Genomic DNA, 25,553 nt, shown 5'->3' on the forward strand with positions numbered 1-25,553 from the left:
TTTATGTTTGAGCAACGCATGCCTGATGATACTCAACGTTTACTCAAAGATGCATTATTGTTTTAATATATTTAAAGTATGCCTCCTCTCTATGGATATACAAGTATTATTTTACTGTATATAACACAACAATATCTCTCTATAACCAAAGACACACCAAACCAAAGTTACTCAACAATCAGCATGCTTGATTATGCCTAGAATTATCTGACAAATCTCAATGGCACAATAATAACTTAAAAATCAACCTGTAACAAAATAATAGCTCTCTTTTCAAGTCTTACTGGACAAAAATAAATAACAAAATATATGAAATAATAGAAAATAGAAAATCCAGAAGGATTGCACTACAACTCGTACACCTTACTGTAAATTGTACCTAAAATTGTACCTCATCCCATTTCTGCTTTGCACTAGATAGTACTGTACATTAGTACACTGCATAGTATTGTGTATTGTATATTATATGGTAACTCAGAACATTGTACATATGTCTATACCGAACACTGTGACCTCATTTTCTTCTTCTAAATTCATGCTATATTATGTTATTATGTTATTTGATACTATCTTGTCTAGCACAGTCTCTGGAGCGTAACAGTAAGAAGCATTTTGTATGAAAGTATTCTGTACTTCTGTATGACAACTATTAAAGAACTTGAACTTGAACTTGAACTTGACAAATATATTTTTCAGACAAATGTTTTTTTTTGCCATGTTTCAATGAGATATTGTGTAATGGTTTCTGCTGTCTCATTTGGTGTATTTAACCTCGATTCATTTTGTTTGCATGCCACCCCTCTTCCAGTCAAAGTACTGTATTATGATTGGGAATATTGTCACTGCTCCGTGGTTACTCCTGTCTGTAGAAACACCACAGTACTGGATTTGATTCGAGTGCTTCATGTGCGACATCAATCGAGTCGAGTGGGGCGCTATAACAATTGGCTTCGGATTTAGTGCGCGCACTACTGAACTTTTTGGCAGTGTCAGAGTCTGGAAATGCCTTTTTTAGCAAGGCACTTGTGCAATCCATAGATTGTGATGTTTCAGAGTATGAAATGCAAACGCACCCTCCCTCCGCTGTATTTACTTTACAGCATCCTCTGTTTTCCTGGGTTTAACGAATAAGTCTGTCAACTTTGCAGACAAACTCTAAAAATGTTTGCACATGTCCAAGCTTTGCACACGGTGCACTCCGCCTCCCATTTGTTCTGACGGGTCGGTACATTTGGAATTTCTTCTGCAGTTCATCTGTATGAGTACATTCTTTGGCATTGTGAACGTGAGCTGCGGTGCGCTCTGTCCCCTCTTCCTCTGTTTGTGAGCGTAGTTGTAGAGCCGCCCATACTGATTTTAGTTTTTGAAATGTGTTGTTGTGATCGCGGAGATCCGCCATTTTGAATTAGCGGCCGTCGCTGAATGATGGAAAATGTAGTCATTTTGAGAAGAAGACATCCAGAGCTTTCAATGAGCGTTGGCATTTTTTTTAAACTACACTTCCCCAAGGCTTCTAGCTCCCTTCAAGCAAATGAGTTGCTTATGAATTCCTTTTATTCTCTTATTACTCGGGATTATATACCACCAAACTGAACGTTATTGGCATATATTGGAGCGCAGTTAGTTTGTCTCCCCTATTTTGAGCATTACAGTAACAACCATCCGATTTGAAAATCTGTTTAAAAATGGCGGAGCTCTTGCAAGAATAAAAAACCTACTGTGCATACAGTAGATTGCATTCTCTGTTCTTCATGCATGCCTGGTGATATTGAATCCAGATTGAACTATGACATTGGAAAGAGTAGATTTGGCCTGATCCATAGTGTGTAAGTTGGCTATAAGGTCATTTATAGGCCTCATATTCTATATTCTATAATAATATTTCAAATCGCATGGGTCCGGATGGCAGAATTCAGTACTGTATCTACAAAACCTTCTGTTTAACCTGTTAATCTGTAGACCGTTTTCGCCTAAAGGTACATGCCTAAGTAAATGGAAGATTGCTCCACTTCTGCAAGGTAAATTTGCATGTTCTTGGTATCTAGGAACATCTAGGGACCTGGGGGTATGTATTTCCAGTGTCAGAAATGTTGTGTCTGTTACTAGGCTGAGTAAATTGTAATGAATAAATTAATTATGATTAATTATGATTTATGATTTTGATGATGATGATCAAACATTTTAAAAAAAATCTGAAAAATGCTCACTGAGCTCATTCACCACATTATTGAGATCATGTGTACAAAAAATCTAAGCAAATGAACCGCGGGAAGATAATTAAACAGAAGGATTTGTAGATACAGTAATTAATGATAATCGACTTTAATTATAAATTCATATTTGACCTTGAAATTGACCTTGACCTTATTATGGCCAAATCATACATCTATGGATAGGGAAAATGCTCCTCTTTCCAATGGCAGGGTTGAATCTGGATTTAGTCATTTCTTGCGGTTTTTACATATAAAACATCGGTAAAAATGAAAATATACACTTTGACTACTGTTTTTGATAGGGTTATGGTATTTACTCTTGGCTACAATTTTTTTTTTTTTAAACATTAACCTCTTAACATCCAAGGGCCCACATGTGGACGATTCTTTGCCGACCTCTAGTGGCTCGGGTGTGCATTTATTTTAATACAATATATAGGTAGAATTAAAGCCCTATTCGTTGCCTGTCGATTGCCCTTTCAGGTGACAAAATCTATTCAGCGGTTCTCGAGTTACATGCCGATATGTGAGGCGTGCCCCAAAGTATGCAAAAGTACACATTACCACCCCCGACTCCCGGGGCTCTAGCTCCGTCAATCATTTGGCGATATCGAAAACCTTTGCACAGGGTTGTAGCCAATGAGCGTGGCTTCCCAAGGATACCCGATGATATGATAATTGGGGATTTAATACGGTCTCTATTGATCGATTTATGATAAAAAAAGTCCCCTATAGGGGGACCTTAAGGCTTAACAGGTTTTAATCATCTTCTCTTTATTCATTTCCTTAGATTCTTTGTACGCTTGATCTTAAGAAGGTACTGAACGAGCTCAGTGACAGTTTCTTATGTCAGGTCATTTTTAGCATGGTGTTATTCACTGTCAAAGATGCAAAGAAAAATCATAATTCATATTCTCCTTTGTTTCATCGCAATTTAAGCAAGCCTAGTAATAGACACAATATTTCTGACACTGCAAATACATTCACTGAGATCCATAGATGTCCCTAGATACCAATAACATGCAAACAGACCTTGTAGAAGTGGAGCAATATTCCATTTACTTAGGTATGTACGGATTTTCTGAAAATAGGGCTCCGGGCTTAAGAAGTTAAGAGTTAACCTCTAGAAATATGGGAGACAAACTGCGCTCCCATATATGCCAATAACGTTAAGTTTTGTGGTTTATTATCCCGAGTAATAAGAGATATTAAAAAGATTCATACAAAAGTAATTAGCTCGAAGCCCCATAGAGGCCTTTGTGAAGTGTTGTTCTGAAAAATCCCAACGCTCATCAAAAGCTCTCGGTGTCCTCTTCAAAATGTTGAAAAAAAAATTCCCGACTTTCATTTTTTCCAAAATGGTCGACTTTCGCGACCAAAACAATAGAAAAACTAAAACGGAAATCTATCTAATAACACTTTAACCTATTGGTAACGTGTTGATGATAATATACATTATAACTGCTGTTGTGACATGGTTATGATATTTATACTTGAATACGTTTGAAAAATAAAACGATACTTTTGTCAGACAGTCTAGACTCTAGAGTGACACATTGATTTATGACGTGATGTCATTTGCGGTCCGGCCCCGCACGGGTGGAGGAGGTTAAGAGGTTAAGAGGTTAAGCAAACAAAGAGTGTACATGTGTACTTTGTTCAGACAACATGGTCTGATTGACTACTTCAGCTCCTGGTCTGAATGACTTCTTCAGCTCCTGGTCTGAATGACTACTTCAGTGTTGCGGTGGGTAGGTGTGTTGGACCCAAGTGCAGGACAGAACGGGTAGACAGGAGGCAGGTGTTGATTCTCAAACAAAATAATGTTTATTTTGCTGTTTGCGAGATATCAAAAAGGCATAAACGCTGATAACAAAGAACAAAGAAAACGGGAGACTACTCTCGTCTCCAAACAGGGTAAATAAAGGAGAGACAAACACCGTCTCCAAAGGACGTTGTCACGTAAATACATTAACTGAACTAAACTTCAAAATGGGGAAAGCCAGGGGGAGATAACACTGTCTCCAAAACGTGGTACGAAAACAAAACACTTTGGGCGATGGTGCTACATAAGCACGTAACAGGTATCAAAAAGAGAATGCGGAACACGGTAATAATAACAACACACACACACACACACACACACACACACACACACACACACACACACACACACACACACACACACACACACACACACACACACACACACACACACACACACACACACACACACACACACACACACACACACACACACACACACACACACACACACACACACACACACACACACACACACACACACACACACACACACACACACACACACACACACACACACACACACACACACACACACACACACACACACACACACACACACACACACAGCCTAGATGGAAAAGGTCAGTAAAATGTATGGAATAAATGTGGGGAAGAGGCTATAGAGAGAGAGAGAGAGAGAGAGAGATAGAGAGAGAGAGAGAGAGAGAGAGAGAGAGAGAGAGAGAGAGAGAGAGAGAGAGAGAGAGAGAGAGAGAGAGAGAGAGAGAGAGAGAGAGAGAGAGAGAGAGAGAGAGAGAGAGAGAGAGAGAGAGAGAGAAATAGATGATTTCCTGCATGAGGAGAGAAGAAGCCATAGAGCGAGAGATTGGGGAAAGACAGAGAGACAGAGAGAGAGAGGAGAGAGAGAGAGAGAGAGAGAGAGAGAGAGAGAGAGAGAGAGAGAGAGAGAGAGAGAGAGAGAGAGAGAGAGATAGAGATGAGGTAGGTGGAAGAGGTAATGATACATCTTGTGAATGAAGACAGAGGCTTGAGTGGTTTGTAATATTAATATTCAGCTCACAGCACTAGAGATGCACTACAGTATGTGTTTGTAAGAGAGACAGGATGTTAAGCAGGAGATAACTAAACAGGGACTAACAGTGTCACAGACGTGAAGCTGGTCTGTGAGCCGCCACTAGAGGCAGAGTGGCTGACCGGGGGTGAATAACTGACTGACTGAGTTAGTGACACTGCTGGTCGTACAAGTGAATAACTGACTGACTGAGTTAGTGACACTGCTGGTCGTACAAGTGAATAACTGACTGACTGAGTTAGTGACACTGCTGGTCGTACAGGTGAATAACTGACTGACTGAGTTAGTGACACTGCTGGTCGTACAAGTGAATAACTGACTGACTGAGTTAGTGACACTGCTGGTCGTACAGGTGAATAACTGACTGACTGAGTTAGTGACATTGCTGGTCGTAGAGGTGATTTGCATCTAAAAAATACAAGGTGATAATTTACCAATACAAAATAGAATGAGGGACAGTGTACCACCATACATAGAGCTACGGCCACCATACATAGAGCTGCAACCACCATACATAGAGCTACGGCCACCATACATAGAGCTACGGCCACCATACATAGAACTGCAACCACCATACATAGAGCTACGGCCACCATACATAGAGCTGCGACCACCATACATAGAGCTACGGCCACCATACATAGAGCTACGGCCACCATACATAGAACGTCGCTAACACATGAGAGTTGGCTATGCTGCATGAACAACAATATTTAATTATACATTTTCAGTAGACCTACATTTTCAGTAGACCTACATATTCAGTAGACCTTCATATTCAGTAGACCTTCATATTCAGTATAAATTTATATTCAGTAGGCGTTCATATTCAGTAGACCTTCATATTGAGTTGACCTTCATATTCAGTAGACAAAACGAGCAATATGAACGGAGAATATCAGCGTGTGAGAATATCAGCTTGTGAGAATATCAGCGTGTGAGAATATCAGCTTGTGAGAATATCAGCGTGTGAGAATATCAGCTTGTGGGATGTAGCAGTACACTACACTCAAACAACCTCCCAGTTGAAACACATTAACTTAGTTTGAACTGCGACACTCCGCCAGGACTATGAATGTGATTTTCTCCAACACATTTCAACAGAGTAGCAGCTAAGAGTTAGAGAAAGAGAGAACATTAAGTCAGAGTGAGAGAGAGAGAGAGAGAGAGAGAGAGAGAGAGAGAGAGAGAGAGAGAGAGAGAGAGAGAGAGAGAGAGAGAGCCGTCTGAAGGACACAGCCAGCATAAGAAGAGTGTGTGTGTGTGTGTGTGTGTGTGTGTGCAAAGTGTAGGTCTTCTTGTGAGTCCTGCCTGCCGAGGACTAATTGTCCTGTCAGATTTGTCACACACAGATAGCCTTAACATCCTACTGCAGCTGACTGCAAGCTACAAGGGCACTGGGCCTGTCACTCTCTCACACACACACACACACACACACACACACACACACACACACACACACACACACACACACACACACACACACACACACACACACACACACACACACACACACACACACACACACACACACACACACACACACACACACACACACACACACACACACACACACACACACACACGTAAACACATGTTTGCATAAGCACACATTTCTTTTTCTCTCTTACACAAGCGTGCATGCAAACACATTGCGTAAAATCATAATCTACTGCATTTTGAGGTGAAATGTGAGTTTTAAAGATGAATTGCGAACTCTGCAGTGAGTGGTTGCCATGGTACCTCAAGGACTCAGAATTGAAGTATTATATACAAATTTGGGGAGGACGCCCACACTATGGGCCACAACCCTTTGTTTACTCATACCCGGGCCTGCCCCCTATATTCCCGCTATTCTGCCTATCCAGCCCAACCAAACCAATGCATTAAACACACGATTCTGCTCTACTGACGCGGTTCTTGGGCGGCTGGCCATTCCCTCAATTTCACTTTATACTGTATATCCCCTTTAAAATCCACTCCACATCCAAATCCACATTATGCGCTTTTACCCATTTGCACAGGTTATATCCCGAATGAAGACAGTAAGTATCTATATTGTAATGTTTAGAATTACGATAAGCATAGGTAAGTATATATTGTCAGTGCAATGATTAAGTTATCCTGAATATCCTGGCTTACAATTATGCTTTCTTTTCATCCTATTCAGACTGATCCCTTTCCAAAAGCACCACCCCAGTAATTCCCAGGAATTCTTTTTTGGCTCAGGATATCTGAAGTTTTGCTTCCCCCAGGAATGGGGTTTCTTTCCCATAAAATTACATGTAACATCTACCTCTCTCTGGGAAGCACTCAGCTCCCCCACCAAGGCCACTCCACCGAGTTGAGTCTATCACGGGCCAGTGTGATCGTATCCCCCTCCAGAGGCCACTCGGTCGGGAGGCTGGTCGTAGGCTAATGGAGTCTCGTCCCGCTTTCAGAACCTACTCCAACGGTTAGAGGCGAATGCTCTTGTGAAAGGTCCCCTTTACTTTCCTTCCTTTCATTCCCTCATCCAATCCTTACGCTCTAATAAATAATATTGATTTATATGGAATCTGTTAAACTTATCCTTTGTTTCTGTCGTCATGTGTGTGGGGTTATCAAGATGGCCGTGGAGTGAGCAGACGTCTCTTGGTGGTATATACCCAGTTAGTGTGTGTTTCCCCAAGTAGAGCACAATTAAAACTCTTGACTTGACTTACCCACAAACACATACATACAAACACACATTCACGATAATATCCATGGAGCCTCTTGGCAGCTTCGGTTGTTGGAGAGAAAATAAAGGCAGACCACTAGGCTTCCCAAGGCCCTGAGTTCCAGCAGGAGACCAAACCAGTCTAGACTGGTTTCCTCTAAGTAAACCAGGGCTTCCTCATTACGTATCTATGTCACTTCATTTACCCGAAATATTTTAATTATTTTAATAGCTTCTCCCCAACAGCAAGCTGATTTGCCTAGCCGGGCTTTAGCTATTTTCCTGGAGAAAAGGAGCACATTGCCTTTGATCTCATGCTATTCATGTTTGGGGTTGGCTCTGGGCCTGGACAGTCCCACGTGGCCACCCTGTAAAGAGCCGGCTTCTGATGTTTCTAAGTATGGAGGCCACGGGGATGCATCCCAACAGTGATTCAGTGCCTCCTCTCCCTGCATCTCCTTCCCTTAACATACTGTAGCCTATTGGACGAGAGGAACGAGGGGAGGGTCTTCCGAAACAAAACACGTGGAGGCGGGTGATTCACACAGAGGTTTAGGAGCATCTCAACGGTCTTTCAGCTTCACGACTGGGGTTGCTCGCTGGCCTTTCTAGACACCAATTCACTAATACTAATAAATACAGAGAAAATAAATACAGAGAAAAGGACTAATAAATACAGAGAAAAGGACATTCCACCTACCTCCATTCCACCTACCTCCATTCTACCTACCTCAATTCCACCTATACCTCCATTCTACCTACCTACCTCCATTCCACCTACCTCCATTCCACCTATACCTCCATTCTACCTACCTCCATTCCACCTACCTCCATTCTACCTACCTCCATTCCACCTAATTCCATTCTACCTACCTCCAATCCACATATACCTCCATTCTACCTACCTCCATTCCACCTATACCTCCATTCTACCTACCTCCATTCTACCTACCTCCATTCCACCTATACCTCCATTCCACCTATACCTCCATTCTACCTACCTCCATTCCACCTACCTCCATTCTACCTACCTCCATTCCACGTACCTCCATTCCACGTACCTCCATTCCACCTACCTCCATTCTACCTACCTCCATTCCACATACCTCCATTCCACCTACCTCCATTCTACCTACCTCAATTCCACCTATACCTCCATTCTACCTACCTCCATTCCACCTACCTCCATTCCACCTACCTCCATTCCACCTACCTCCATTGCACCTAGCTCCATTCCACCTACCTTCCCGTGTTCAGAAAACACTCACTGTGCCACGGACCACATTTTAGTAAGTAATTATGATGTTCTGAACAGCGCACCAGCAGCGCAACCGCTGCAGTTCGAAGAAATTGTTAACATGGCTATTGTCTACTGATTCAACTACTCACAGCACTACATTGAACTGATCTAAGAACTTCAAATGGACAGGATTGTTATGGTGGCTAGCCGTACAGACGACACCACAGTGTATTTCCACTTGTGATTATGAGTCATGCCTCAGGGGCTTTGGCACAGAGGGGAGATCCCTCAGCTTTACAGTCTGCCATCAGTCCCACTGGACAGATGGGCTGATATATGTAATGGCCCGTTAGTGGGGGCCGGGGCAACGGTAAGGCCACGATGTACTAACTCTTTGAGACGCTAAATCATCTCTCTCCTATTCTGTTACCACAGACGCTGGCTGTCTTCCAGTGGAGCCTCATGCCGCCTGGTGTGTTTGGCTCAGAAATGCATACAGCGTGGCCTGTGGCAGAGGCATATAGAGGCACTAGTGAAACACTTCTGAAGAATCATGTTCCCGGTGAGTGTGTCAGATGGTCTTCTTCTACAACATGTGTAGGAGGGCGATTGACTGTTCTCATGGGTGTACCCCGCCACCTAGAGGCTCCTGATATATTCTGTAATGAGATTACAGATTGATTGATTGAAAACTTTATTAACAGATTGCAGAATGGGTACAGTACAGTACAGCTCAATACATACAATTGTTAAGGGGATGCAGACCAGAGAAAGACTTCCGTCTTGTTTACATCAGGGTCCCCCATTTTCAATTCATCATAACATATATGACACACACGACATACAGATAGACAGTACTGCTACATCTATGCATTTATGACATACCAGATTTATGACATACAAGATATCCCTGTCACTCTTTGACATGAAGTGGCAGTAATGCCGAAAATGCAGTGTTCCGACCACCAATGAGGAAGAACCAGTGTGGTAAATGGTAAAGTGCTTTACAACATATGCCTCACATTCACCCATTCACACACTGATGGCAGAGGCAACCAAGCAAGGTGCCAACCTGCTCATCGGGAACAGTTAGGAGTCAAGTGCCTTGCTCAAGGACACTTCGACACGTTGCCAGGAGGAGCTGGAATGGAACCAGGAACCTCAGTATTAACAGATGACTGCTCTACCTCCTGAGCCACTGTAGAAGCTGTAGTTTTCGGACTTTGCCTCTAATGGCTTGGTAGCTGTGGGAGCGATTTGGTTGTACTGCATAGATACAGTAGGAAGTGCAACACTCTCCAGCTTTGATCTCTTTGAGTAGCTAAATGTTGGCATTTCAGGCACCTAAGGTTGTCATGTTTGTGTGTGTAAAGTGTGTGCATTTTTGTGTGATTCTGATGCATACATACAGTATAGGTACAGGTATGTCTATGTAAAAGTGTGTGTTTGTTAACGTTTGTTAACATTTCTATATGTAGAAGTGTACTGTATGTGTGTGAGTGTTTGTGTGCACTTGTGATTGCGTGTATGTCTGTCTGTCTGTCTGTCTGTCTGTCTGTCTGTCTGTCTGTCTGTCTGTCTGTCTGTCTGTCTGTCTGTCTGTCTGTCTGTCTGTCTGTCTGTCTGTCTGTCTGTCTGTCTGTCTGTCTGTCTGTCTGTCTGTCTGTATGTCTGTCTGTCTGTCTGTCTGTCTGTCTGTCTGTCGTCTGTCTGTCTGTCTGTCTGTCTTCTGTCTGTCTATCTGTGTGTGTGTGTGTGTGTGTGTGTGTGGTGTGTGTGTGTGTGTGTGTGTGTGTGTGTGTGTGTGTGTGTGTGTGTGTGTGTGTGTGTGTGTGTGTGTGTGTGTGTGTGTGTGTGTGTGTGTGTGTGTGTGTGTAGTGTGTGTGTGTGTGTGTGTGTGTGTTCACCTGTGTAGTGAGCTGAATATTATATTAAAAACGCTTAAGCCCCTGGCTTCATTCACAAGATTTATCATTACCTCCTCTCTCGCTCTTTCTTTCTCTCTCTCTCTCTCTCTCTCTCTCTCTCTCTCTCTCTCTCTCTCTCTCTCTCTCTCTCTCTCTCTCTCTCTCTCTCTCTCTCTCTCTCTCTCTCTCTCTCTCTCTCTCTCTCTCTTTCTCTCTCTCTCTCTCCAATCTCTCGCTCTATGGCTTCTTCTCTCCTCACACAGGAAATCATCTCTCACCTCTTCTCTGTTCACTCTCTTCGCTCTCACTTCCTTTCCACCGCACTCCATGTCTCTCTCTCTCGCTATCTCTCTCTCTGCTCTCTATATTCACCCCACTCCTTCTCAATTAATCTTTCCACCTCTCTTTGTTCTCTCACTTTATCACTCTCTCTTTTTCCTGTTGTGCGGGTGCTCAGACCTGAACCAGGAATAATAAGTCTCCCTCTGCAAAGCAAACTCCTGTACCTTTACTAGCCTTGACATCAGGGCGGTGGGCAGGCTATAATATACCACACCTTTCCTTAAGGTAGAGTTGACATCAGGGCGGTGGGTAAGCTATAATATACCACACCTTTCCTTAAGGTAGAGTTGACATCAGGGCGGTGGGTAGACTATAATATACCACACCTTTCCTTATGGTAGAGTTGACATCAGGGCGGGGGGCAGGCTATAATATACCACACTTTCCTTATGGTAGAGTTGACATCAGGGCGGTGGGTAAGCTATAATTACCACACCTTTCCTTATGGTAGAGTTGACATCAGGGCGGTGGGTAAGCATAATATACCACACCTTTCCTTAAGGTAGAGTTGACATCAGGCGGTGGGTAGACTATAATATACCACACCTTCCTTATGGTAGAGTTGACATCAGGGCGGTGGGCAGCTATAATATACCACAACCTTTCCTTATGGTAGAGTTGACATCAGGCGGTGGGCAGGCTATAAATACCACACCTTTCCTTATGGTAGAGTTGACATCAGGGCGGTGGGTAAGCTATATTATACCACACCTTTCCTTATGGTAGAGTTGACATCAGGGCGGTGGGTAAGCTATATATACCACACCTTTCCTTAAGGTAGAGTTGACATCAGGGCGGTGGGTAGACTATAATATACCACACCTTTCCTTATGGTAGAGTTGACATCAGGGCGGTGGGTAAGCTATAATATACCACACCTTTCCTTAAGGTAGAGTTGACATCAGGGCGGTGGGTAAGCTATAATATACCACACCTTTCCTTAAGGTAGAGTTGACATCAGGGCGGTGGGTAGCTATAATATACCACACTTTCCTTAAGGTAGAGTTGACATCAGGGCGGTGGGCAGGCTATATATACCACACCTTTCCTTAAGGTAGAGTTGACATCAGGGCGGTGGGTAAGCTATAATATACCCACACCTTTCCTTATGGTAGAGTTGACATCAGGGCGGTGGTAAGCAATAATATACCACACCTTTCCTTATGGTAGAGTTGACATCAGGCGGTGGGTAAGCTATAATATACCACACCTTTCCTTATGGTAGAGTTGACATCAGGGCGGTGGGAAGCTATAATATACCACACCTTTCCTTATGGTAGAGTTGACATCAGGGCGGTGGGTAAGCTATACTATACCACACCTTTCCTTATGGTAGAGTTGACATCAGGGCGTGGGCAGGCTATAATATACCACACTTTCCTTATGGTAGAGTTGAGAGGAGGGAGGTGGGTAGACTATATCCACAAATTTGTATCGCATTGCATCATAGGGGTGTCGTGATTCATTTCAACAACGATCCAAGTGATTCTGTTCTGACTTGTGGAACCCTAGCCCTATTTCCCAATGAGGTTGTAGATTGGTAGAATGCTTTCTCAGCACAATCCATGCTGTTCCTCATACTAGCTCTGGCTAGTTAGCCACAAACCAATGCCAAAGTCAATAGGGTCGAGCTCCTGTCTGTACAAGCTGACTGAGGCTCACTGAAATGTCTTCCACAGTGCACACAAAGTTGATTTGATTGAGCGTCAGCCAATTAAGGTGAATATGCGATGCATTATAAAATCAGAATCCCAGCTCGATGCAATTCAATTTGATTAATTTAGATTAAAAAAAAAATGGCATACTGGCATACACATGTGACAGGACCAATTATGTCGATAGTCAATGAATATGTGCAAATAACCTAAATGTATTATTCTTTTAGCATCTATCTATTTCGTTTTCTTTTTACAAATAATAAATACACACACTTTCATATGTTTGAGGTACAGTAGTTGTAGCTGCCTTGTGATTGTATGCCACACCTGGGTGTGTCCTGATTTCCCAGATATTAAGTGGTTAAAATGGCATTACAAATGTTTTTTCACCTCAGTGATGTCATGGGTGTAGGCGGTTCGTGTCAACTTTTTGGAGTGTATCCAAAAAGACAACTTTTCATGAATTCGGAATTACTTACATGCAGGTAAAAAAATCATATAACTGACTAAGCTGGAGTTCTCCACTCCTCTCCCCTCCTTATCATCTCCCTCTCAACTTCTCTCTTCTCCTCTCCTCGCCTCTCCTCTCTAATCCCTCTCCACTCATCTCTTCTCCTCTCTTCTCTCCTCATCCCCCTCTTCTCCTTTCCTCTCTCCTCTCCATCTCCCCTCTTCTCCTCTCCTCAATTATCCTCTCTCTCTCCCTCTCCTCTCCCACTCTTCTCACTCATCTCTTCTCTTCTCCTTTAATTTCCTCTTCTCTTCTCTTCTCTTCTCTTTCTCTTCTCTCCTCTCTCTTCTCTTCTCTTCTCTCCTCTCCTCTCCTCTCCTCTCCTCTCCTCTCCTCTTCTCTTCTCTTCTCTTCTCTTCTCTTCTCTTCTCTTCTCTTCTCTTCTCTTCTCTTCTCTTCTCTTCTCTTCTCTTCTCTCTCTCTCTCTTCTCTTCTCTTCTCTTCTCTTCTCTTCCAGCCCCTTTAGTCTGTATCTCTATCCCTCTCTCTCTATCTATCTCTATCTTCCAGACATACACAGATAGACATAGGGAAAGAAAGGAAGAGGGGAGAAGGAAGATAGTAGAGATAAAGGGAAAAGGAGAGAAGAGAGAGACAAGAAGGAAGGAAAAGATATAGGAGAAGGAGAGAGGAAGAGAGAGATAAAGGCAGAGGAAGATAGAGATACATAGATAGATGAAAGGAAGGATGAAGAAAGATGAAGAAAGTTATGTGTAAAGTTATGTGTTCTTGTATGAGGCCTTGGGAGGAAAGGTTCATGTGAGAGATGAATTAAGAGCTCTCACCTCACCTCACTTCACCTCACCTCACCTCACCTCACCTCACCTCACCTCACCTCACCTCACCTCACCTCACCTCACCTCACCTCACCTCACCTCATCTCACCTCACCTCACCTCACCTCACCTCATATCACCTCATCTCACCTCACCTCACCTCACCTCATATCACCTCATCTTACCTCACCTCACCTCACCTCACCTCACCTCACCTCACCTCACCTCATCTCATATCACCTCATCTTACCTCACCTCACCTCACCTCACCTCATCTCACCTCACCTCATCTCACCTCACCTCACCTCACCTCACCTCACCTCACCTCACCTCACCTCATATCACCTCATCTCACCTCACCTCACCTCACCTCATATAACCTCATCTTACCTCACCTCACCTCACCTCACCTCATCTTACCTCACCTCACCTCACCTCACCTCACCTCACTTCACCTCACCTCATCTCACCTCACCTCACCTCACCTCACCTCACCTCACTTCACCTCACTTCACCTCACCTCATCTCACCTCATCTCACCTCACCTCACCTCACCTCACCTCACTTCACCTCACCTCACCTCACCTCACCTCACCTCATATCACCTCATCTCACCTCACCTCACCTCACCTCATCTCACCTCACCTCACCTCACCTCACTTCACCTCACTTCACCTCACCTCATCTCACCTCACCTCACCTCACTTCACCTCACCTCACCTCACCTCACTTCACCTCACCTCACTTCACCTCACCTCACTTCACCTCACTTCACCTCACCTCATCTCACCTCACCTCATCTCACCTCACCTCACTTCACCTCACCTCACCTCATCTCACCTCACCTCACTTCACCTCACCTCATCTCACCTCACCTCACTTCACCTCACCTCACCTCATCTCACCTCACTTCACCTCACCTCATCTCACCTCACCTCACCTCACCTCACTTCACCTCATCTCACCTCACCTCACCTCACCTCACCTCACTTCACCTCATCTCATCTCACCTCACCTCACCTCACCTCACCTCACTTCACCTCACCTCACCTCACCTCACTTCACCTCATCTCACCTCACCTCACCTCACCTCACCTCACCTCACCTCACCTCACCTCACTTCACCTCATCTCACCTCACCTCACCTCACCTCACCTCACCTCACTTCACCTCACCTCACCTCACCTCACTTCACCTCACCTCATCTCACCTTACCAACCAAGGGTCCGAGTGGGGGTGGGTGAGGCCAGGTGGGGCCGGTTGTGGCATGTGGGGGGCGGGTGGGGTCTGGTGGCACTGGGTGGAGATGGGTGAGGGCAGGTGGGGCCGGGTGGAGATGGGTGAGGGCAGGTGGGGCCGGGTGGAGATGGGTGAGGGCAGGTGGGGCTGGGTGGAGATGGGTGAGGGTGAGGGCAGGTGGGGCCGGGTGGAGATGGGTGAGGGCAGGTGGGGCCGGGTGGAGATGGGTGAGGGTGAGGGCAGGTGGGGCCGGGTGGAGATGGGTGAGGGCAGGTGGGGCCGGGTGGAGATGGGTGAGGGCAGGTGGGGCTGGTTGGTGGCAGGTGGGGTCTGGTGGGGCTGGGTGGAAACGGGTGTGGGTGGGTGGGGGCCGAATGGTGTGAGGTGCAGACAGACAGGTAGGTAGATAGATAGACAGATAGATACTATAATGGTTCATTTTAGGGATGGGCGTGAGTAATCGATTACTCGTAGCTATGAGAAAAATCTAAAGAAAAAAAATCTAAATTTAAAATGTTTATGATATATATATATATAATATATAATATATATATATATATTCTTTTTACATATCTGTTTCACATGTATGTATGTGTAATATTATAACTGTTTGTTGGTTTCCTTAAACATATATACGTGAATGAACAAAAATAAGTAAAACAAATAAAATCAAATAAAATATTAAAATTCTCTTTTTCTTTTGTATTATTTGTATTTTTTCCCTTTTCGAGTAATACACGATCACTCGAGTATAGCATGCGATCAATCGATCTGGATTTTTCTTTAAAATGCCCATCCCTAGTTCATTTTAACATTAAAGGGGAACTATTTTACCATTTCTTTCACTATTTGGGCACTTTTACACAATTCCTGTGAGTCTATGGAACACCTCTGTAATATATATATTTTTTTATTCATTGTTTTGTATTTCTAATCAAGTCCTCAAAAACAGCATTTTTCTACCTCAAGATCTCGAGCTGTTTTGAGGCTGGGCTCCTAAACCACTGCGCGTTCTGGTTCACCTGAACATTAACATGCAGCGGTGTCTTTATGACATCACATATAGGGCACATTTTCAAATTACTCAGTTCAGTGAGGGTGAATATTGTGAGAGGAGAATTGGAAGAATGCGCCAATATGAGAATTTTGAGACATAGATCATATTAATATAAGTTCACATAGCTAGGAAACAATGCTAAACACTCAAAAAGGCCATTTGTAAGATAGTTCCCCTTTAAGATAGAAAGTTAGGGTTAAGGTTAGGGTTATGGTTGGGGTTAGGGTGGTTAAGGTTAGGGTTAGGGTCGAAAAGTGTGTCTCTGTAGTCTTAAGCAGCCCGATCTCACTTAGTATTGTGAACAAACCATCAACATAGTATTGCTGTGTTTGTATCAGAATGGGTGGAGAGTGAACTCGCCCCCCACCAGAAGCATTGTTAGTTCAAGTCCTGATTGTGCTGTTCTGCACTGTGCTGCAGGTTAATTAGGAGAATGGCTTAGAAAAAAACATCTCATTTGGAACATTGGCACAAAGTAAATCGCCATTCTATTTGGACCTAAAACGAGAATATAAATTGTATCTCTCTAATGTCATGTGATACAAAGCAGAGACAGATCCCTACCAGGTACAGGCTCAGTGAAAGGCAGACATAGAAAAACAAGGTTACCAAGAGACCGAAGCACATGTGGTCTCTGTGCGACAAGTGAAGCTGAGAACGACCTCACTTTCTCCTACATTGTGAAAAAACAACAACAATTGTGAGTCATTATTAATTCAAATTAATTTGAGAGAGAGAATTAGTCTACATATCATCCTTTTGTAAACAAACTAAACACAGTCCCTTTGAAGTGGACCAAAAAGAGACCCAAGACAAAACAAACACAACATGTATCTTTGTGTCAAATAATTGTCGTCTAAGGGAATTAGAGGAAGAACGTTGAGTACAAATTAATTGTCTGTTGTTTTGTTGTCAGGTTTTCTTTGTGTCTTGAAGCGAACAAGAAAATAGAACAAAAGCGAGCCTCATTATCCTGCACTGCCTGAGCAGCTTCATACCTGTTGTCTCTTTTCCTCTCCTCTCCTCTCCTCTCCTCTCCTCTCCTCTCCTCTCCTCTCCTCTCCTCTCCTCTCTTCTCTTCTCTTCTCTTCTCTTCTCTTCTCTTCTCTTCTCTTCTCTTCTCTTCTCTTCTCTTCTCTTCTCTTCTCTTCTCTTCTCTTCTCTTCTCGTCTCTTCTCTTCTCTTCTCTTCTCTTCTCTTCGCTTCTCTTCTCTTCTCTTCTCTTCTCCTCTCCTCTCTTCTCATCTTGTCTCCTCTAATCTCCCTCTCCCCATATATCCCCCCTCTCCTCTTCCAGCCCCTCATCTCCTATACTCTCCTCTCATCCCCTCCCTTCCTCTCCTCTATTCCACTGTCCTATCATCCCCTCCATTCCTATCCTCTGCTCTCCTCTTCTCTCCCCTCATGTCCTTTCCTCTCCTCTCTCTCATTTCTGACAGTATGCAAGGGGTAAGACAACTGTGCCGTAATCATCTCTTTGTCTGTTATTTCTGTCACCTACCAGCAAGCATGCGTACAGAAGACCTAATTAAGGGATAGGAATCAATAGCCACTTCCCTCCTCTGTAGACATTGTCCAGCATACCCCTTACCTACTCGTATAGTTATACTGCTGGCCAGTATGACTTACTACCATAATGGCTTGATACCTGAATCCCTGTACTGATACTACAACTCTGTACATACATTAGCACCGATTAGCACTATACTCAGTAGTACTCATTTATGTATTTTATACCCAGTTTAATCACCTGTACATTGTATATTACTATTGCACATACTGTTACAGTGTACTGTACTTGTGCTGTATAATGACAAGACATTTGAATATAATCTAATGCATCCATCCTCCATATCAACATATGGCCCAGATCCATACAGGAATAGATATTGGACCAAGTACGGCGTGAACGATCCAGTGCTAACAATCTCAGGCACACGCTCGCTGTTGCAAGCAAGTGACATGTGCTCCATGGGCATAAATAGACCCATAATCATGAAATATTTACTAATTATGCGGAATACTCATTAGTGTGTGATCAGTAATTAATGAGGATATATACTGCCACAGCGGCATGAGGAGGAAAATAACATGGAATAATAAAAACAAAGGAGTGAAGGAGTGAAGGAGTGAAGGAGTGAAGGAGTGAAGGAGAGAAGGAGTGAAGGAGAGAAGGAGAGAAGGAGTGAAAGAGTGAAGGAGAGAAGGAGTTAAGGAGTTAAGGAGTGAAAGAGTGAAGGAGTGAAGGAGTGAAGGAGAGAAGGAGTGAAGGAGAGAAGGAGTGAAAGAGTGAAGGAGAGAAGGAGTTAAAGAGTGAAGGAGAGAAGGAGTGAAGGAGTGAAGGAGAGAAGGAGTGAAAGAGTGAAGGAGAGAAGGAGAGAAGGAGTGAAAGAGTGAAGGAGTGAAAGAGTTAAGGAGTGAAGGAGTGAGGGAGTTGAGGAGAGAAGGAGTGAGGGAGTGAGGGAGTATGCCTGCAGGCATGAGGTATCGAAGGCACAAGTAGCATGTGTTGGTTTGCAGTTAGTAAAAACACAACATTCAAAGTTGGCCCCATCTCCCTGGCCTGGCTCATGAAATTCAGATCAAACTGTCAAACCAGGCGGTGCAGATCAAATATTAATTAAGATCCAGCAATTGCATATCCTATTTGTCGCCTAAATGTTGTCAGAAACATATTTTAGTGAACCGTTTAGGTTATTGGCTGGGGGCTACGCAGCCACTGCCAAAAAGGTTGACGCCCAGAAACATCCAGAAAACAGCAGAATAAAGAAGCTTGAGAAGTTTGAATGGCTTTTCTAAATGAAGTGTGTAAAACTTCTTGCAAACGGAGATAACCTAGACTCTTTATTTTGACATCGGTGGACGACGGCGTGACAGAGAGTGTAAATAGCACGCAAGGATTGTGGGAAATGTAGTAAACCAGCACAAGACATTTAGGAAATTGGTACACGGTGGTACCCTCAACTATGAAACCTCAAATGACTGCGGACATGCCGCGCATGTGGGGGCCTAAAGAGATTGCAGGGAAGGTCTCTGCAGATGAAGACACCACCACACACTTCTATATGTGATGATTGAGAGGGATTATGTTTGTAAGAGTCTATACATTCTACTCATTGTGCCATTAAGGCAACCGAAGCCACCGATTCAGTATATAGTATATAGTAGGGTTGTCAGAATTAATTTAAATATTTTAATTTGAATACCAAATAGTAATATAGTAAAAGTAGTAATAGTATAATAAAAATAAGAATTTCATTAAATGAAGTGAATTGAAAGCGCATCACATGCTTCTGAAATCACATTTTTACCGTCTATATCAACAACAAATCAATATCACGATAATCATAAGGACTATTTTCTCAATGTTGATATATGTCATGATATATTCTCATGTATGTGAAATCAGGGGTTATGTAATCCAGTTGATGTTAATCTCATTAATCTGTGTGGTAATGTCAAGTGTTTAACACCCATGCTACAATGACAACAAGGCCTCAAATTCAGCAAATTCAGTTTCTCATGTCAAGAACACCCGAATTGATACACATTTAGGCTGTCGACCCCCAGTGGATACAGTTGTGTTCCAACGTGAGGAGAGTGAACCCTAGGATCACAATAATAGTCCCTCTTACTCTCTCATTAGGATAACCTCTTCTGAATGAAATTGTGAAAATAAACTATTTTTGTAACCTCTCAAGGACCCACGGGACCACAATGAAAACCCCTGGCATACAGTACAGTAGAAACACACAGTAGATACTATACTGTACATGTCACTCTCTGTACAGCACAGTAGACACACACAGTAGAGACTATACTATACTGTACATGTCACTCTCTGTACAGTACAGTAGAAACACACAGTAGAGAATATACTATACTGTGCATGTCACTCTCTGTACAACACAGTAGAAACACACAGTAGAGTCTAGATACAGTACATGTCACTCTCTGTACAGTACAGTAGAAACACACAGTAGAGTCTAGATACAGTACATGTCACTCTCTGTACAACACATTAGAAACACACAGTAGAGACTATACTGTACATGTCACTATCTGTACAGCACAGTAGAAACACACAGTAGAGACTATACAGTACATGTCACTCTCTGTACAGCACAGTAGAAACACACAGTAGAGACTATACTATACTGTACATGTCACTCTCTGTACAGCACAGTAGAAACACACAGTAGAGACTATACTGTACATGTAACTATCTGTACAGCACAGTAGAAACACACAGTAGAGACTATACAGTACATGCCACTCTCTGTACAGTACAGTAGAAACATACAGTATAGACTATACTGTACATGTCACTCTCTGTACAGCACAGTAGAAACAGACAGTAGAGACTATACTGTACATGTCACTCTCTGTACAGCACAGTAGAAACAAACAGTAGAGACTATACATGTCATTCTCCATCAGTGTCGGGCAGTAATAACTATAGTACAGTAACTGTTACAAAGGGTCAGATTAAACCGAATATATATATTTATTGCTTGAGATCCCATGTATACTATTTGTATATCGTTTGATATCCCTTGTATATTCTTTGTACATATACACGGAATATCCCTTTACCTGGTACAGGACAGACCATAATATTCGTTCTCCTATTGGAAGCGATCCCCTAGGCGCCACGGCCATACCCCCAATGTCTAGTTCAAAGTCACCGCCAAGGCTTGTCTCAACATGCCCAGTTTTGCGCATTAATACGAGACAGAACTGAGGCTGGTACTAGATTATTCACCGTACGTATAAATACGGCGCAGGTGGATACAGCAGCACTTAGCCTAAAGTCAAGTTACCCTCAAACGAGTTAACCCAACAAGTTGAAGCCTTCACCACGAGTCAACGACCAAGTGAAGTGAGCAACCCTGCGTCTAAATAGAGCACTTATAACCGCGTGCGAATAGGATAGTAAAAGTGTCAGAGCTTAGTGAAATAACGTCAAGTTCGACCTAGTTAAATGTGAAGTACCGTGCACAGGAGAATCTACACCGGTGAATGCAGAGCCTTTTCCGGCTGGATTATTGCTTTGGTACTGTGGCTGCTGGAGCAGAGAACCGTCTACCCCGCTGCTGTGTGGGATTTACCCGTGAGGAGCATCACTCGAGCCCGTCTCTAGGAGAGGCTGGCTGGCTTTCACCTATGCTGTCACGCATACTTGGATTATAGCTGCTGCTTTCGTCTGCCGATCAAGGGAGTAATGTACCGCCTCCCATAGCTGGAGCTTATAGATTCCTCGTTGATCCAGACTTTTGCATTCGAACATTCCTCCCCCCTGCTGGCTTACAACCGGAGGGAACCCCCTTAGTATCTCCAGCTGACTTACTAGTGTACCATATATAATTCTTATGCTACGGGTGGTATTAATTATCCCCTGCGTAATATGCTCATGGACTTACGCTCTTGACCTATTCATACACATTCTTCGCCTTACAAGCGCAACTCTCAATCTTGATAAGTAATGTAAGATAATCTTGGTGCTCTTCTAATAAATATTATTATAAACAGTACTTTCTTGTTAAGCCGTGTTATTGTGGGGGTGTTCATCACATATACCTGTGTACTGTATGGCCAGTAGTAATGTACATAACTCAGTAGTGGTTTAATGATACCATACTTATTCAATACAGTCAGGGAATTGTACCCCTCAGTTACAGTAACGCTTAGGGGTGTAACGATGCAACCTCACAACGATTAATTTCGATTACGATTATTCAGGCAACGATTCAATGCATCATGAAATCTCTTCATTTGATCAGTTAATTCCCCAAAACATTTTAATTTAATTTAGATTAATTTCGATTATAATCGATTCTAACATTTTCAAATCGATGCAGTTGAATCGTCACATTAGAATCGATGCATTTAGATTAATCGATGCATCGTTACACCCCTAGTGACGCTGCATTACAGCGTTACATCGTTGCCACAATGCAATATGTTTGTCTGTCCTCGTTCATACGCAGTCCTCTGTGGGTCGGCAGGTCAAAGTTTGCAACCGTGAAAAAATGACATCTAATTTCATGAAGCATCTGACACACGGCAGCACGACGAAACTTGATGCATAAAAAAACACCACCCTGTGAGCGGAGAAGGTCTGAAGAAGCTTGTCGCCGGGCATGTCGTCGAGAAGAGGTCCACAGTGACTCACTCTGATTTAAAAATACCCATAAAGAACAATGTCAAGCTGCCACATGCAGAGAGAGATGAAAGTTAGGGGATCATCCCTATGTTCCCCGGGTCCTATGTTCCCCGCTTGATTGATTAATAGATTGAACATTTTATAAATTTTTATTATTTTATTAATTAATAATGTCCGCCTTGTTTCGAACTGGTTAAGCTTAGAGTTTGGAATCAGGGCTGGTGGTCTAACATTTTCAATCAATCAATCAATCAAAGCGGGGAACATAGAACCCGGGGAACATAGGACCCGGGGAACATAGACATGCTCCCAAAGTTAGCTGGCTACAGAGAGAGAGAGAGAGAGAGAGAGAGAGAGAGAGAGAGAGAGAGAGAGAGAGAGAGAGAGAGAGAGAGAGAGAGAGAGAGAGAGAGAGAGAGAGAGAGAGAGAGAGAGAGAGAGACACACACACACATCTGGACAGCTAACAGAAGCTAAACAACGAGTAATGTAACTAGTAATAATAATACATTTTATTTGTACAGCAAAGTAATCAGTAATGTAATTTTGATAACCTTTTTAGGTGTAATCAGTGATAAGTATTAACTTGTCTAATTACACGTCCTGAGTAACTTGTTCAACACTGCTCTCCATACAGTTAGACTACACACATCACTCTCCCTACAGTTAGACTACACACATCACTCTCCTATAGTTAGACTACACACATCACTCTCCCTATAGTTAGACTACACAGATCACTCTCCTATAGTTAGACTACACACATCACTCTCCCTATAGTTAGACTACACACATCACTCTCCTAAAGTTAGACTACACACATCACTCTCCTATAGTTTGACTACACACATCACTCTCCTAAAGTTAGACTACACACATCACTCTCCCTATAGTTAGACTACACACATCACTATCCCTATAGTTAGACTACACACATCACTCTCCTATAGTTAGACTACACACATCACCAGGCCCGGACTGGCCATCGGGAGCACCGGGAGTTTTCCCGGTGGCCTGACCTGGACAAAAAAAAAAAAAAAAAATTATATATATATATATATTTTTTTTTATATTATTATAATATTTTTTGCCCACAGTCAGGCCACTGAACTTAGACGCCATTGTTTCTAGTTGCGGCGGTGCGATAGTTAGATAATAGGTGGGTGGGGAACAACCAGGATTTCACTGTCTGCGACAGAGTTGGAGAAGTGTCTGACTCTCTCCCTCTCGCGGAGCATTCTCACAACACAAGCCGTGCTGCCGCATGTGATTGGTGGAGGCGGGACCAGGCCATACAACTGATTGACAGCACAGACGGCGAATGGAATGGCAGAGATGGCACTCTCACGAGATAAAGCTGGGAACGAGGTTACACTGAGCCAGGTAGTGAAGTGGGGACTCGGGAGAGAGATAGAGCGAAAGTAACATTGATGTCAAGATGGACAGTGGAAGAAAGAGAAAGGGTGGATCAGAGAGGGAGAAAGCAAACAAAAGAAAGGCCCTTGCATCAGGAGATGCTGCTAAATCCGGGAACATTTATCAAATGTTTTCTTGCACCAAGCCCAAAGTCAAGGGACCAACAGGTCAGTCAGTGAGAAAAATAAACATGTGGATGTTAGCTTGATTGATTGATTGATTGATTGATTGAAAAGTTTATTAACAGATTGCAGAATGGGTACAGTATAGTACAGCTCAATACATACAATTGTTAAGGGGATGCAGACCAGAGAAATAATTTTGTCTTGTTTACATCAGGGTCCCCCAATTTCAATTCATCATAACATATAAGACATACATGACATACAGATAGACATTACTGCTACATCTATACATTTATGACATATCAGATTTGCAAATACAGTACTGTTTGTGATACAAAAGTGTCCAGAAAAAGAGTGTATATACATTTGACATAGAAACTGTACATTGGAGGAGGTTGGGTGGGTGGGGTGGGGTTGGGTGGGTGGGGGCTGTACATTGGAGGTTGGGGGGGGGGGGGGGGTAGTGGGTGGGGGGGGGACACACATTGTACACTGTTTTATTTGAGGTTCATAACAGTACATTGTACTAAGCAATTCTGCCCTGTCAAAAGTCAGAATTGAGTTATGAGTGAAATTGAACTTGTCAATAAATGTTTTATCTTGTGACCAAGTTTCAGATGTTAATGTCGCTCAGTTTTGGAGATATGGGGTTTTAAAAACTGCAGTAACTACAAAATCACACTCAAAAACCAGGCAGACCGCAGTAACTTCCAAACAGTGAAAAATGGCTTTAAAGTGTTTTGACTTGCCATCCAAAATGTGTTATAGGTAGATAGATGATAGTACCCAGATTTAACATGTATTAATGAAGTAATCTTTAGGCATACAAAAATATGACATAATTATTTTAATTAGCCCCCAAAAAGCAGATACTGCACTCTGCTGCACAGTTCCCTTAAATAATTATACAGGTAATGTACAGGCAAAGTGCAGTAACTTCAAATACAATGTTGTTTTCCCTCCAGCTTTCATAACTTAACCTAGCCATTTTGAAAATGAAATTTAACACCTGAATATATTGGAATGATGATGATCCAAATAAAATGGCTAGGTTAAGTTATGAAAGCTGGAGGGAAAACAACATTGTATTTGAAGTTACTTTGCCTGTACATTACCTGTATAATTATTTAAGGGAACTGTGCAGCAGAGTGCAGTATCTGCTTTTTGGGGGTTAATTAAAATAATTATGTCATATTTTTGTATGCCTAAAGATTACTTCATTAATACATGTTAAATCTGGGTACTATCATCTATCTACCTATAACACATTTTGGATGGCAAGTCAAAAAACTTTAAAGCCATTTTTCTCAGTTTCACTTTTTTGAAGTTACTGCGGTCTGCCT

General features: G+C 42.8%; 1 protein-coding gene across 1 annotated transcript in view; it reads right to left on the minus strand.

Annotated features, from left to right (window-relative positions):
* The window catches only part of elfn2b (extracellular leucine-rich repeat and fibronectin type III domain containing 2b), a gene marked incomplete at both ends in the record, with an annotated part of 83,063 nt that extends 60,415 nt beyond the window's left edge, over nucleotides 1-22,648 (minus strand). The window contains 2 exons of the mRNA XM_084329159.1: nucleotides 15,423-15,785; nucleotides 22,607-22,648. Coding sequence (XP_084185285.1) covers nucleotides 15,423-15,785; nucleotides 22,607-22,648 — 405 coding nt within the window. The remainder of the gene's footprint in view (nucleotides 1-15,422; nucleotides 15,786-22,606) is intronic.
* Nucleotides 22,649-25,553: the final 2,905 nt, after the last annotated feature.

Source organism: Notolepis coatsorum, assembly GCF_963971535.1.
Source record: "Notolepis coatsorum genome assembly, chromosome: 14".
Taxonomy (NCBI): Eukaryota; Metazoa; Chordata; class Actinopteri; order Aulopiformes; family Paralepididae; genus Notolepis; species Notolepis coatsorum.